Below are 15304 nucleotides of genomic sequence, written 5' to 3' on the forward strand. Positions count from 1 at the left end.
ATGTGCTTCTTGACAGGAGAGGCTCCAATCCTTGTCCCTTTCTATAATCCCTGAAAAAATATCTGACACCAATCATGGAGGTAAATGGCCAGAGCTTTGTTGAGTTACAACGTAACCAGATAATCCCAGATCAGATTGCCCAACCACCAGGGTTGCTGACCCTTGAAACCACATCAACCACCACTTAAACCCACTAACCGCCAACCTAGTAGGACCTCCCTTTGTGTCCACCAAGGCCACTAGAAGTACAGCGACAGGCCCACCGCCCTGCCACTTCCTTCCCCACCATATAATCCCCCAAATCCATGCAATATTAAGCCAAGGTGCAATCTGATCCAGCCCACCACCATTAGCCATGAAAACAATATAGCCTTCACACCCTACCCAAATAAAGCATACCCCACCAGATCCGGACGGATGGGCAGGAACTTCCCAGCTTCTGGATAATGCTTCTCACCTGATCATTTTTTAAACCCCTTAACTCCCATCTGCCTGCCCTCGCATGCCTTTCCTAATTCCTTAATCACCCTGTAAGAGACATGTGCAACCAGGGAGACAGATTTGGGGAAACAAACAATGGCTTTTATTCAGACCGAAGTTTAAGCAATACATTTTTAGGAAGTACACAAATTAATAAACATCCTATCCCTTTATAAGGGCTAACTCACTTTCCCCGTCCCTATCTGCAGGGCTGGGAGGCTAAGCCTCTTTCCAACCTATGACCCCAAAGTGGTACCTGTACGCATTGGGCTCTGTCAAATTCCGGGTTGTGTCCCTCTGGAGGGTTCCAGGGTGCACTGCACCCTTGAAACATAGGGTTTGGTTTCAGGATGTCTTGCTGGCAGCACAGTCCTTCTTTGCTCAAGAGAACTATTTCTGTAAGTCTCTTGCTGGCAACACAGTACCTCTGTGCTCAAGAGATCCCCCGCAGTTCAAGCAGGAGGCTTTTCAACCTGTCAGATGAGCAAGGTGAAGATTGGTTAACAGTCTGTAGCTGCAATTAACCAGCTCCCTGCTTTACTCTTCAGACCAATACAGGCTTTCTATTGAAGCCCTTTTACACAGGGGTTAACCCTATCTTCTTAAGTGGACCCCACCCTCTAGTCACGTCCCCCTTCTCTTAATTGTACTGGGGGTCTGTTTGTTTAAATACGAGTGCTAGTTTGGGCCTGTGTTGGTGATAATATCCATCTTCTGACTCTAGTGTAACTCCTGATGAAGTACAAAAATTGTACGTGCCAATTTATATGAATGGTCTTTGATCACGAGGCTCTTGCCTGTAATAGTTAACAAGAGAAGATAGCTGTGACAGGGTCTGCTTCTGTTTGTTGAAGACAGAGTGCTAGTGTGGACCTTGTGTTGGTGATAATATCCACCTTCTGACTCTAGTGGAGGAGGGCCATGAGGGCCTTACTCATTTCCTGATGAACGAGGTGATCAAACTGCAGCAGCAGGTCAAGGCTCGGGAAGTCCAGAAGTGTGAGCTGGTGGCCAACTCCCGACAGCTGGAAGATGAGAAGAAGCACCTGAAACTCGTCAACATGGAGCTGCTGACGTTTCAGGAGCGATACACTAAAATGAAAGAAGAGAGAAGCAACTACAACGACGAGCTCATAAAAGTGAAGGACGACAACTATAACTTAGCCATGCGTTACGCACAGCTGAGCGAGGAGAAAAACATGGCTGTTATGAGGAGCCGAGACTTGCAACTAGAGGTGAGAAGTGAATCAGGCGTCAAGTGTGTGTTAGAAATCACTATTTCAGTGTGTTACTATTTATTCACAATTTCGTGTGAGCGGCACTCTACAACAGCGAGGGGTTGAAGCCCACATGTAAAGGCCTCACTCGATCCCCAGAATTTAATTTAAATGCCTTCGCGGAGGCGCAGAGCCTCTCTAACGGCCGTGCCCCCCGCCCCCGAAAAGGGGGATTTTACACTGTATATTACAATGTGTTTCTGTACAGTATCACTCCCATATCCGATGAAGGACCCTGAGAGGTGGGAAAGCTTGTAACATATCAACTACTTGTTGGTCCAATAAAAGGCGTCATGCCCCGTACTCCCTCTCCCTCCTTTCTTACTACTGTGGGATGGGTAACATTCCTGGAGCCGGGGACACTTTCACATGGAAGGAATGGTTGCACAAAATGATTGGTAACAACTGTGGTGACAATGAGTTTTCCTGTGTCCCTACATATGGCTGTAGATTGATCGGCTCAAGCATCGTTTGAATAAAGTGGAAGAGGAATGTAAGCTGGAGCGAAATCAGTCCCTCAAACTGAAAAATGACATTGAGAACCGGCCAAAAAAGGAGCAGATGCTGGAGCTGGAGCGGGAGAATGAAATGCTGAAGACCACCATGCAGGAGTTCCAGTCTATCTTTCAGGTAAACGCCCCGAGCACGTTCTGCATGGAGATGATGGTTTTACACCTCCCAGATGTGTCCAAGATCAAAAACTCAACGTGGTTTTGGGAAACCTCAGTGTCACGATAAAGCCACGTAAGAGTTAAAGTATGTGTGCAGTATGGTAACCAAGAGAATAATCTCCTTACTAAAAGAACTTCTTTATTTTATTTCTGGCTATGCAGATCTATGGCATAAAATGTTATGGGGTCTGTACTTTTTTTCCCCCAGTATAACTAACAGCTGTATATATCTACATTTGGAGTCAGGAATGAATTTTTCCCTTTGTGAGACATCATTGGATGATATTTCTCTGGGGGCTTTGTTTGCCTTCCTCTGGATCAAAATACTGTAAATACAAATATAGGATAAAGTATCTGTCGTCTACATTTAGCATAGGTTGCACTTGATGGACATAAGTATTATTTTCAACCTCATCTACAGTGTAACTATGTAACTGATAGTGAGGCTTTGCAGGTACCTAAAGATGTCCTGGTTATCTGACCAAGGGGCATAGAAATGGCTCTCTTTTCTAGATCATTACAAAGTAACATTAATTAAGATAATTCATGTTCGGCACAAGCCTTTTGTAACATTACAATCTAAAATGTAGTAAGTGCTGTCTTTAAGCTCTAATTGAACCTATTACCTTTTCAAGAGAGAACCCTAATTTTCATGCACACTTGAAAGAATTGGGGGTTGGTTTCATTTGCATTCTGTATTTTTCTATTACAAGGGGGGCCCAGAACTGCTGAACTGTAGTGCGATGATTTGGGGGGATGTTTATTTACAGTGCCCTGCAGGGAGTTGAGTGGCTCAACTGGGATGGTAGTTGTTGCTAAGCCCGTACACACACACACACAGACTCACAGGTAAGTGTGACACTGAGTATAAAATAAGTATATTGAAATACTAAATCCATTAAATCAGTTTCACTATGGGAAATAATATTAGAGACAGCAAAGATATTTAATAGTGTACAGTTTTATTTTATCCACTCTCATGGAAGTCTCCCTCAAAGGCATTCAGTTGAATTCAGGCATAATGTTTCCTTCCTATTACTATTATAATTATGACCTTAAAGATTAATTATTAATGGTAAAAGCGCCGTTAGCAACTTCGTCTCTTATATTTCATCACCGTCACAATACAGCTTTACGATTATGGTTAGATTTTTACGTTCTGCGGGAGCTGAAAAGGAGAGGAGGTGAAAAAGTTGAAATCCCATAAGAGAAGGGACGTGACCCTTTTCTGGACACTTATGATGATGTGATCATATGGTCATTCTTTGCCATATAGATTGTTTTATGCCTGTATAATTCTGTGTAACCTGAAATAGGAAAATACTGAAGTGCTCTTATTCTTGCACCAAAGTATACCCATGCTAGCGTAAAACTTAGCTTTTTTTAAAATTATTATTTCAACCACACATTACATAAGTTATGGAGGGTAAAAAAGTGACAAAACCCTCCACCGTACAGTGTACAGCAAAGTAAAATACCACTTGTGAGAACATTCACGTCTCAAACACGTCTGCCTTTCCCCATTATCTCTTATACAGTGCAGCTAGGGATTCTGGGAAATGACATGCAAATGAGCACAGTGTGTCACCTTTTGCTTGTAATCCATGTTAACATGGAGCCAAGCAAAAGGTGACGCTGCTCATTTGCATGTCATTTCCCAGAATCCCTGGCTGCAGTCGAAGCACTGCATGCTGGGAGATAATGGCGAATAGCAGGGTTTTAGACATGTCTGCGACATGTGAATGTGCTTACAAGGGATATTTTCCTTTTAATTATTTCCCAACGATTCTCTCCCCTTCATTCTTCTGTTACCCTAGGCTGGGAATCACAGTTTGCCAGATTCAGACAAAGCCATCGTGGACATTCTTGAACACGATCGCAAAGAGGCACTGGAGGATCGGCATGAGCTGGTAAACAGGATATTTAATCTTCAGGAAGAAATACGCCAAGTGGAAGACTTGAGAGACAAGGTGAGAGACTAGGCTATTAGAAAAACAAAAAACGCAGAGCTCTTTCTGAATGATTTTTTGTGTGCGGCGCAAAAAGCAACGTCGAAGAAAGGCACAACTGGTTGAAATTTCACATTTGGGGTGAACTGACGGCAGTGAGCTGTCAGTATTATGAGCAATAGTGGTAACACGGCGAGTTTAATTACAGACGTGTTGTCAATATTAGAGATTGGGCCGAACCAGTCCATATCCGTTCCCGAATTTTCCCGAGTTTGCCATTCAAAATCCGTTCTGTGGTGTAAAGTCCGCCGACGGATAGTTACAGTTTAAATCCGCTCTGATTTAATCCAAAGCCGCCATTGGATACAGCCCACCAATGGATGTTAACTATCCATCCGCGGATTCCGCAATCCGCTGATGGATTTTAAGAATCCAATCCGCACACGGATTGCTGAATCCGTCGATTGGATTCTTAAAATCCGTCACAAGATTGCGGAATCCACAGATGGATTGCCGGTGTTAAAAACAAACCAAAAAAAAAAAAACACGGACCAAAGGAACCGGCCGATCCAAATCTGCCCAAAAATTCGCCCATCTCTTGGGCTGTCTCCCAATATTGTGCCCTCTATCACTACACCATCAATCTATTTGAATACACCAGTAGTTTATTACTGATCTCGTTGGAGAGACAATCCCCAAAGATATATTTAACATTTGTATGTTTTTCCCCTTTTCTTTTAATATATTATCTAAACCACAAAGAAAAGCAGTAAGGGTTTGCAGATTTGGGGGGGGGGGGGGGGGTTAACATTGATTTGGTATCAAATCATTTCCCACTAATTTATGAAATCTCTTTTGTGATTGTAGTACTTGGAGGAGAAAGAAGACTTGGAGTTAAAATGCTCTACTCTGGTGAAAGATTGTGAAATGTACAAGCATCGCATGAACACCGTCATGATACAGCTAGAGGAGGTAGAGAAGGAGCGGGACCAGGTAAGCTTCTGCAGCATGACCACCTGAGGTCCACCCTACGTTCCTGAAACGCATGGTTACCGTAATGATGGGCATATATGCTGTGTAGTAGCAATTGTACAGTACAAAGGTTGCCAACTTTATTACCCATGCTGGCATGTTGAAGTGGGACATTGACACTGCACCATCCAGAGAAGCGTCCATTGATTTTAGCCAGCCACATGTGAGAAAGAGGCAGGATCATCGCAGTATTTTGCATGACATAGGTTCGCCAGTGGGTGCAATAAGAAGTAGGAGCAGCTCAGTGAGTAAAGACACTGATTGGCACTGAGGGAGGGGAGCCTGGTTCAATTCCCGGTGTCGGCTCCTTGTGACCTTGGGCAAGTCACTTTATCTCCCTGTGCCTAAGGCATCAAAAACATGCGACCTGTGCCTACAAAATGTCTCTGTAAAGCGCTGCGTAAAACTAGCAGCGCTACACAAGAACGTGCTATTATTATTATTATAACGCTGGCTACACCCGTATATGTTTTATGCTGTAGGTATAATCTGTTGGTCGATTCTTCTCTCCCCCTTGCAGGCATACCGCTCGCGCGATGATGCTCAGACACAGTGCTCACAATGCCTGATAGACAAAGATAAGTACAGAAAGCAGATAAGGGAGCTGGAGGAGAAGAACGATGAGCTTAGAATTGAGATGGTGAGGAAGGAAGCTCGCGTTGTGAACCTGGAGTGCAAGCTGAGAAGATTGTCTAAGGACGGTGTTTTTCTGGACCAGGTGCATTTCTTTCTTGTTTGCTGTACGCACACACACGTGCAGATGTCATTAACCCCTCTTTCCCCAGCCCATTCTAAGAAGGAACTTCGGTCTTTGGCTGTTTTTTAGGCCTTTACATGTTTATAGATGCATATTTGCAAACCAAATCAACTAGCTTTCAGCCTGTTTCTCAAAGCTCCCATCTGTCTCCTGTGTCCTTCTTTTTGCACCCAGACTTTACCAAGAAACGTGTACCACACCATATCACCCGGCTCAAAGACCAGCGGCCCAGAGGTTGAGGACTCGTCGGGTTCGGAAGAATCACCGGATGACAATGAATTCTTCCTTCAGGACCCGTTACAGAAAAAGAGAAGAATGAACCTGAAAGGCATTCCACTGGTAGGTCCCCATTACACCCATATTCGCTATCAAATCCCTGTGGAAAGAGACAGTCAGACAGAATGATTCTTCCAACAGCTAACCAGGTGTGCTCTATGTGAATTAAACTCCTAATTTGCCGCTGAGCTGCAGCATAGGACCAGAATATAATTCGTTTTTTCTTGGAATTTGAGTTTTGATTGGTCACTGTATAAATTAAATGCATGAGAGTATGACTACATTTAGATTTAATTGGTGAGGTTTGGGGTGGATGATGAAGAAATAAAATACCATGATGCAGAGTGGATAATAGTGGCTTAATTATTTATTTGTGAGGCTGTATGAACTTTATCCTAGTTTAATCTCAGAATGCCTCATGCTACAGTATATCTCATTGTGTCATATAACACTATATGCAAAAGTCAACAACATTATTGGAATTCAGGTGAAGGAAGCATTCCTAGAGGCCAAGACGGGTGGGGAGCCGGGTTGGTCCTTTCTTCCATGCAGTAACACAGGAGGGAGAGGGAGGAGGGGATGATACCTTTTTATTGGACCAACAAGTAGTTGATATGTTACAAGATTTCCAACCTCTTAGGCCTGGGACATAGTAGGTTGATCAGCGCTGGGCAGCGCAGACGCTCATGCTCACGCAGGAGATTTTTCTTGTCCCTGCATGAGCATCAGCGAGCGCTCTTGTGTGCAGGGTGGGAGCCAGGCAGGAGGCGGGGCTAGGGTGCCACGTCATGGCGCCGACGTCACGGACTGCCATTGGCTTCTGGCAGTCACGTGACCGGCCCTGCGCTGGCATGAGCGGCAAATTTCAAATTTGCCTGTCTCCTGCATTTCCACACGTCTCCGCACGCCTGCGGAAGCGCCGTCTAAAGCCGCGCTGATAGGGATAATGTTTCCCCTCAGCGCGGTTCAGCGCTGCTCACCATACTATGTCCCAGGCCTTAGGTTCATCATCGGGTTACCCTGAGGGTTCTCAAGCTTGTAACATATCCACTACTTGTTGGTCCAATAAAAAGGTATCATACCCCCTCCTCTCCCTCCCTCTGCAATTTTACTTCCTAGAGCAGAGGTGCTCAACTCTAGTCCTAAAGCCTCCCCCGCCCCCCCAACAGGTCTGGTTTTCAGCATATCCCTTCTTCACCACAGGTGGCTCAATAAGGCTAGGGCCATGGTGCCTTCGCCCGTGCGCGGCCGTGACGGCAATCGCTTGAAGCGGTGTGTTTTTCGGCCATGGTCCACGCGCCGTCCGTGGGCATGTCTGGGGGCGTGCTAGTGACCGGCCTGTCGCACCATGAAACCAGTTTGAACTGATTTCTTGCGTACCGCACGCCACCTTCCGCGCACACACGCCCCCGCACGCCACATGGATGTGAACACTGCCTTAAGTCGGTACGTTCGCTCAGCCGCACGGTCTGCAGTACCATGGCCACAGCCATAGTCCCTGCTTCAGCACAGGTGGCTCAATTAGAGGCTCAGTCGAACACTGAGCCTCTGATTGGGCCACCTGTGCTGAAGATGGAATACCCTGAAAACCTGACCTGTTGGTGGCCCTTGAGGACTGGAGTTGCCCAGCCCCTGGTCTTCAGTGACTCAAAGCTTTGAAAATTCTCTCCGTGCAGCTTTGTCTCCGCTGCCTGTGCATTTTATATCATTACATTGCAGTGGTCACTGACTTAGAAAAGTGTGAGGACCTCTGCTCAAGTAATATTACGCACTCCTTCATTCTGTTTTCTCACCCTGATACTCTACTATAGAAATTAATTAGGTTTATGACCTTTCAATGACACAACTTGGCATTTAATATGTGGCACTGCCAAATCCAATAAACGGTTTGCCAAATCCTGCCGTGTTTGCCTGTGTACACCCATCACAAGGCTAAAGCCTAGGGTTGATGCACGCATGCACACCTCTCCTCCATGCTGTTTGCTCCTCTCCTTGGCCCCACCCCCACGCTCCTGACACCTCCTCCTGATTGGCTGCTGCTGTGTAATGCAGCCAATCAGGATGGAGGAAGCTGCCCAGCCCCCTAGCAGCAGCCCTGCTCTCTCCCTGCTCGGGGAAATCCCACGGCCCCCCAAGTTACTATGTCCAGAGAGGTAATACCGGTATACACATACACGTCCAGAGAAGTAATACCGGTATACACATACACGCCCAGAGAAGTAATACCGGTATACACATACATGCCCAGAGAGGTAATACCGGTATACACATACACGCCCAGAGAGGTAATACCAGTATACACATACACGCCCAGAGAGGTAATACCGGTATACACATACACACCCAGAGAGGTAATACCGGTATACACATACACGCCCAGAGAGGTAATACCGGTATACACATACACGCCCAGAGAGGTAATACCGGTATACACATACACGCCCAGAGAGGTAATACCGGTATACACATACACGCCCAGATAGGTAATACCGGTATACACATACACGCCCAGATAGGTAATACCGGTATACACATACACGCCCAGAGAGGTAATACCGGTATACACATACACGCCCAGATAGGTAACACCGGTATACACATACACGCCCAGATAGGTAATACCGGTATACACATACACGCCCAGAGAGGTAATACCGGTATACACATACACGCCCAGATAGGTAATACCGGTATACACATACACGCCCAGAGAGGTAATACCGGTATACACATACACGCCCAGATAGGTAATACCGATATACACATACACGCCCAGAGAGGTAATACCGGTATACACATACACGCCCAGATAGGTAATACCGGTATACACATACACGCCCAGAGAGGTAATACCGGTATACACATACACGCCCAGAGAGGTAATACCGGTATACACTTACATGTCCAGTATTACTTCTCATTGTTTACTGTACAGTGTCCAGATACAGGACAGTCCCGTTCAATACTGGACACCTAGCAACCCTACAAAAAGCCTTTATATTTGTCACGCAGGGCAGTATCTTTCTTACTCCCCCTTACTTGAGAAAGGCGAATGGAATGCCGATGGATCAATCTATCGGTAAATATTCAGCCATTGCTCAGTTTAGTGTCCAACTTGGACAGAAAAATGTACCTGCTTACTTCACCTAAAAACAGTTCAGTTAATAGAATCCAAAAAATACACAAAGACTCCCGAATGCTGATCAGGCGGGCAAGACGGTATTTACCATATATCAGTATAAACCAGGGGTCTCAAACTCAGTCCTCAAGGGCCACCAACAGGCCCGGTTTTATGGATATCCCTGCTTCAGCACAGGTGGCTCAATCAGTGGCTCAGTCTTTGGACATCCCTGCTTCAGCACAGGTGGGAAGCAGGAATATCCATAAACGCTGGCCTGTTGGTGGCCCTTGAGGACTGCGTTTGAGACCCCTGATATAACCGGTATATTGTCCGTCTGATCAGCGGTGCTGTGCAAACCCCATTTAGTGTGATAGCACAATTCATTACCCATGTATCCTCCTCCTCCCGCACGCTGCCTATTTTGGCCCACGTTCCCTAAGCAGTGCTATGCCATACAACCCCTTCCGGTGCCAGAACATATCTAACAAGCCCATCCACTGAACCAGAAGGTTTAACACCACTTAGAAAACATAGCCCTATATGTCCTCATATACCCATGCCTGCCTGTTGTGCGTGGTAAATTATTTAAAAAAAAAAAAAAAAAACACCGTCTAACTAACTTACAAAACGACCTTCCTGAGATCTTTTGGGGGAATATGTAACGTACAATATACAAAATGTATGTGGTTTATCTATATCTCTGATTTTTTTTTTTTTTTTTTTTTAAGATTCTACGAACAAAATCTCCTGTGTGTGATCGAAATGGCGACTTTCAAGGTTAGATGTTATTGCCAGCTCTGTTTTAATTTTATAAAAGGAGACGACATAATGTAATGGCGTTGGAATCCACAGTGCTCATTTTTGTCTTTCACTGCTGTCTGTGAGCAGGGTCACTGGCTGTGCACTTCTTAAACCCAGGCTGTGCTGAAAAGCTGTGTAATGCGTCGGGCATACAGTACGCTTGTAGGGATCCCTGTGAAAATGGATGAGAAGTTAAAGAGTGGCTCGCTCTGAGTGCTCGTTTGCATGTCATTACCCAGAATCCCTGGCTGTAGCGGAAGCACTGCTAGCTAAGCGATAATGGGGAAAGACAGGGTTGCAGACCTGTTTGAGACATGCGAATGCACAAGTGGTATTTTTATTTACTGTAAACTGTAGGGTGGAGGGTTTACGTCACTTTTTTTTACCCATCATAACTGCTTTAATGGCAGGATACAAGAAATACAGTGCAATATGAGTTTGTCCCCAGAAAGATTGCATGATTCTCCAGTTGCAATTGTGACACAATAATGAAGTACTTAAATAATAGGCGTTACCTATGTTATTTAGGCCTGCGGTGCTCAACTCTAGTCCTCGTGCCCCCCCCCCCCCCCCCCAACAGGTCAGGTTTTCAGGATATCGCTGCTTCAGCACAGGTGGATCAATCTGTCACTGCTTCAACACAGGTGGCTCTATCAGAGACTCAGTCTTCCTGCGCCTCTGATTGAGCCACTTGTGCTGAAGCTGGGATATCCTGAAAATCAGACCTGTTGGGGGGGCTTGAGGACTGGAGTTAAGCCCCCGCCCCCTGATTTAGTCTGACAGTATATTTTAACAGGTTTTTGATGGCTATGCAGTCAAATATTTGTTTAGAAAGAGTACTGTGGTCCAGAGCCTGGCTTGCAAGTGAGGACATTCTAGCTTATGTGTTACTTTGTGGTCGCTCGATACCATGTTAAACACAGACCAGTGATCCTGAACACTGTAATGAAAAAGCAATGGAAACACTTCTGAAAGAACAGAATATTACTTCTGGTGAACCAGCAGCCTGCAAGATCTATGATAACACGAAGAAGCCAAACAAGTTTGCATAACTAAATTATTTCTCTATGAAGAAGGAAAGGAATGTGGTTTGCAGCTTGAGCCTGTTCTTTTTAATAGTTAGATTTTACTAAAAGAGGCAATCCATGTTTTTTTGTTTTGTTTTAATATACTGTACGCAGCCTTTGATTACCTTATCTGAAAACTAATTACCTAAGTCGCAGATCGATTTCGTTCTCCTGTGATCGATCAGCAAAATCCGGCTTCCTAGGGTTCACCAAATGGCTGCCTTTTAGTTTGAATCAATGCTTCAGTCAGTGTAACTCAGCAGCTACAATGTATTCTTATATTACTAAGGTAACATTATCATGAGTCCATGCGATTAAAGTGCTTTATTTTAAAGGTGTGTTCTTAGGTTTGACTTGATGGAAAAGGAGCAATGGGAGAGATATGATGACTCAGGATAAAGTGTACAGTATGAAGAAGAGATTGATCAACAATATTGAAAGCAGCAGAGAGATCAAGTAGGATAAGCAGGGAAAAATAGGGGAAGATCATTGACTACATTAGTCTCAGATGAGTGAGCTGTATGAAAGCCAGAGGCTTGTAGGGGCTCCAGGACGACACGGGAATTAAGAAAGTTGATCATGCGGTAGAAATCAAAGGGGATCAATGTATCAAGGCAATTTTTTATTTTTTTTTGCAAAACTCAGACATTTTCACCCTGCACCTATGGATGAAAGCATTTTGCTCCAATTTTGCTTTCAGTGCCCTAGCTTTCTCAATGGGGAGTTTTAGTAGGGGCAGTTGGGGGGAGTCAGTAGGAGGTGCTGGGGAGAGTCAGTAGGAGGAGTTGGGGAGAGTCAGTAGGAGGTGCTGGGGAGAGTCAGTAGGAGGCGTTGGGGAGAGTCAGGAGGAGGAGTTGGGGAGAGTCAGTAGGAGGAGTTGGGGAGAGTCAGTAGGAGGAGTTGGGGAGAGTCAGGAGGAGGAGTTGGGGAGAGTCAGTAGGAGGAGTTGGGGAGAGTCAGTAGGAGGAGTTGGGGAGAGTCAGTAGGAGGAGTTGGGGAGAGTCAGTAGGAGGAGTTGTGGAGGAGTTACGTGGTGCACAGTTAGGCAAAGCTCATAGTGGCGGCGCTGCTACGTGCGCACGCACGCACTTCCGGGACTCTTACCTGATTGCCTATGGCACTGCGCGCGTCAACGCTGCTACTTTTTGCCACCACAACTCAGATTGAGATTTCGGGCTGCAGTCGCGTGACGTCTGCGTCACGTGAGCTGGTTCAGCCAATGAGGGCAAACTTCCAAGCCGGTCATGTCACTATGTCCTTAGAGGTAATACCGGTATACACATACACGCCCAGAGATGTAATACCGGTATACACATACATGTCCAGAGAGGTAATACCGGTATACACATACACGCCCAGAGAGGTAATACCGGTATACACATACACGCCCAGAGAGGTAATACCGGTATATACATACACGTCCAGAGAGGTAATACCGGTATACACATACATGCCCAGAGAGGTAATACCGGTATACACATACATGCCCAGAGAGATAATACCGGTATACACATACACGCCCAGAGAGGTAATACCGGTATACACATACACGTCCAGAGAGAGGTAATACCGGTATACACATACACGCCCAGAGAGGTAATACCGGTATACACATACACGCCCAGAGAGAGATAATACCGGTATACACATACACGCCCAGAGAGGTAATACCGGTATACACATACATGTCCAGAGAGGTAATACCGGTATACACATACACGCCCAGAGAAGTAATACCGGTATACACACACACGCCCAGAGAGGTAATACCGGTATACACATACACGCCCAGAGAGGTAATACCGGTATACACATACACGCCCAGAGAGGTAATACCGCTATACACATACACGTCCAGAGAGGTAATACCGGTATACACGCCCAGAGAGGTAATACCGGTATACACATACACGCCCAGAGAGGTAATACCGGTATACACATACATGCCCAGAGAGGTAATACCGGTATACACATACACGCCCAGAGAGGTAATACCGGTATACACATACACGCCCAGAGAGGTAATACCGGTATACACATACACACCCAGAGAGGTAATACCGGTATACACATACATGTCCAGTATTACCTCTCATTTTTTACTTGACAGAGTGTGCAAATACAGCACAGTCCGGTTCAATACTGGACACCTGGTAACTATCACAGATTATGATGAGATGTTTCACAGTTTGTGTCTCTCTTTTTGCCCTCAAAAATCCTCCACATCTGCAGGGGCGCACGTCCAACATACACATGCCACAGCTCTGCTCAAAAAAACGGAGCAGTGCGGCTAAGCACACATTTCTCTACATTGATACATAGACCCTGAGACGTTTCAACAGTTTGAAGGCAAAAGGCAGGAGGGATACAGGGCGGTAGTTAGTACGGCACGTCGGGTCAAGAGTGTTGTGTTTGAGATTAGGTGTGATCACTGCATGCTTAAATCAGGAGAGGAAAGTGCCAGAGGACAGGGAGGAGTTGAATATCAGGGTGAGAGTGGGGACTAAGATAAGAGCAAGAGGTATGATAAAGTGTTAGGGAATTGGGTTGAGAAGGCATGGGATAGAGCAGGGGGGCTCAACTCCAGTCTTCAAGCCCCCCCAACAGGTCAGGTTTTCAAGATATCCCAGCTTCAGCACAGGTGCTCAAGCGGAGGCTAAGTCTTTGACTGAGCCTCTGATTGAGCCACCTGTGCTGAAGCTGGGACATCCTGAAAACCTGACCGCTTGTGGGGGCTGGAGAACTGGATTTGATCACACCTGTGGTGTAGAAGAAAAAAATAATTTTTGAGACTTCCAACTCTGTGAGAGGAGAAAAAGAGTCAAGAGTGAAAGAAGAAGGTTTCGGTAGAAGCAGAGAGGAGGGGGAAGAGACGGGATGAATCTCATTGTGGATAGAACATCCACCTTGCCTTTAAAGGGGCTGGCAAAGACTTAAGGAGAAGCGAAGGCACGAAATGAATTTGGAGGAGAAGCTCGTAGGGTGCCGAATAAAGAGAAAAAACGCTGTGGATTATATTACATAATCTCACTAAATCCTTATTTCCTTATTTTTTTTTTTTTTTTTAAACAAAGTATGGAAATAAAACTAAATAGATGCATGTAGTACACCTTTCATGAGTCTGTATTCTTGTCTGCATTCTCATTTTTCATTGTTGTTCGTTTAAACAGCTATCAGGGGCCACAGTGAACCTGGAATTGATATCAACAGTGGTTATGCACATACCAACGTTTGTAACAGTGGTTCAATCAACAACTCCCTCAACAGCTCTGACATCAGCAAAACAGTATGTACGCCCTTGCACTTAAAATGTATTTATTGGTCTATTCTGACTTCACTGGGAATACTGGGCCTGTTATGTCCCCGCTTTGTGACTAAATTACATCACTGTTGTTCTGTAAAACAAGAATAAATCTCGGAAGAATTTTGCAGAATGTTGCTGACTGAATATTTTCAAATAACACAACAGCTCAAGTTTATTGAGTTTATCTAGAGAAATAATGCAGCCCATACAACACTGGGGGATTCACCAAGCACCAATAACTGGTATCTGAGCTCCACTAGCGGTAATCACCATGAATTAGAATGGCAGCGAATACAGCTTTTAGCTCCCAATACGCCTTGTGTGCTTTAAAGCAGTAATCCCCCATACTCCAATTTATTTTTTATTTATTTTTAAACTATTTTTTTATCTCCAGGGACTCCCTGGTTTCTAAGATATTTACCTTTATGTACCGGTGTTTGTGGTCCCTATTGGGAAACCAATGTGCTTTATTTCCCCCAGGCAATAGAAAATGGGAATGTTATCAGAGGCTGATATGGCAGCACATACAGTAATAGTTAATATTTGTGGAGGGGAAAGTAGAAAAATGT

The 15304-nt window shown here is 45.1% G+C and overlaps 1 protein-coding gene across 1 annotated transcript in view; it reads left to right on the forward strand.

Annotated features, from left to right (window-relative positions):
• CARD11 (caspase recruitment domain family member 11) overlaps window positions 1-15304 on the forward strand; it is an 87945-nt gene that overhangs the window by 19986 nt on the left and 52655 nt on the right. The window contains exons 4-11 of the mRNA XM_075565977.1: window positions 1390-1715; window positions 2208-2387; window positions 4246-4398; window positions 5245-5370; window positions 5930-6127; window positions 6341-6505; window positions 10292-10340; window positions 14602-14717. Of these exons, the coding sequence (XP_075422092.1) occupies window positions 1390-1715; window positions 2208-2387; window positions 4246-4398; window positions 5245-5370; window positions 5930-6127; window positions 6341-6505; window positions 10292-10340; window positions 14602-14717 (1313 nt within the window). The remainder of the gene's footprint in view (window positions 1-1389; window positions 1716-2207; window positions 2388-4245; window positions 4399-5244; window positions 5371-5929; window positions 6128-6340; window positions 6506-10291; window positions 10341-14601; window positions 14718-15304) is intronic.

This window comes from Ascaphus truei, chromosome 11 (assembly GCF_040206685.1).
Source record: "Ascaphus truei isolate aAscTru1 chromosome 11, aAscTru1.hap1, whole genome shotgun sequence".
NCBI classification, from domain to species: domain Eukaryota; kingdom Metazoa; phylum Chordata; class Amphibia; order Anura; family Ascaphidae; genus Ascaphus; species Ascaphus truei.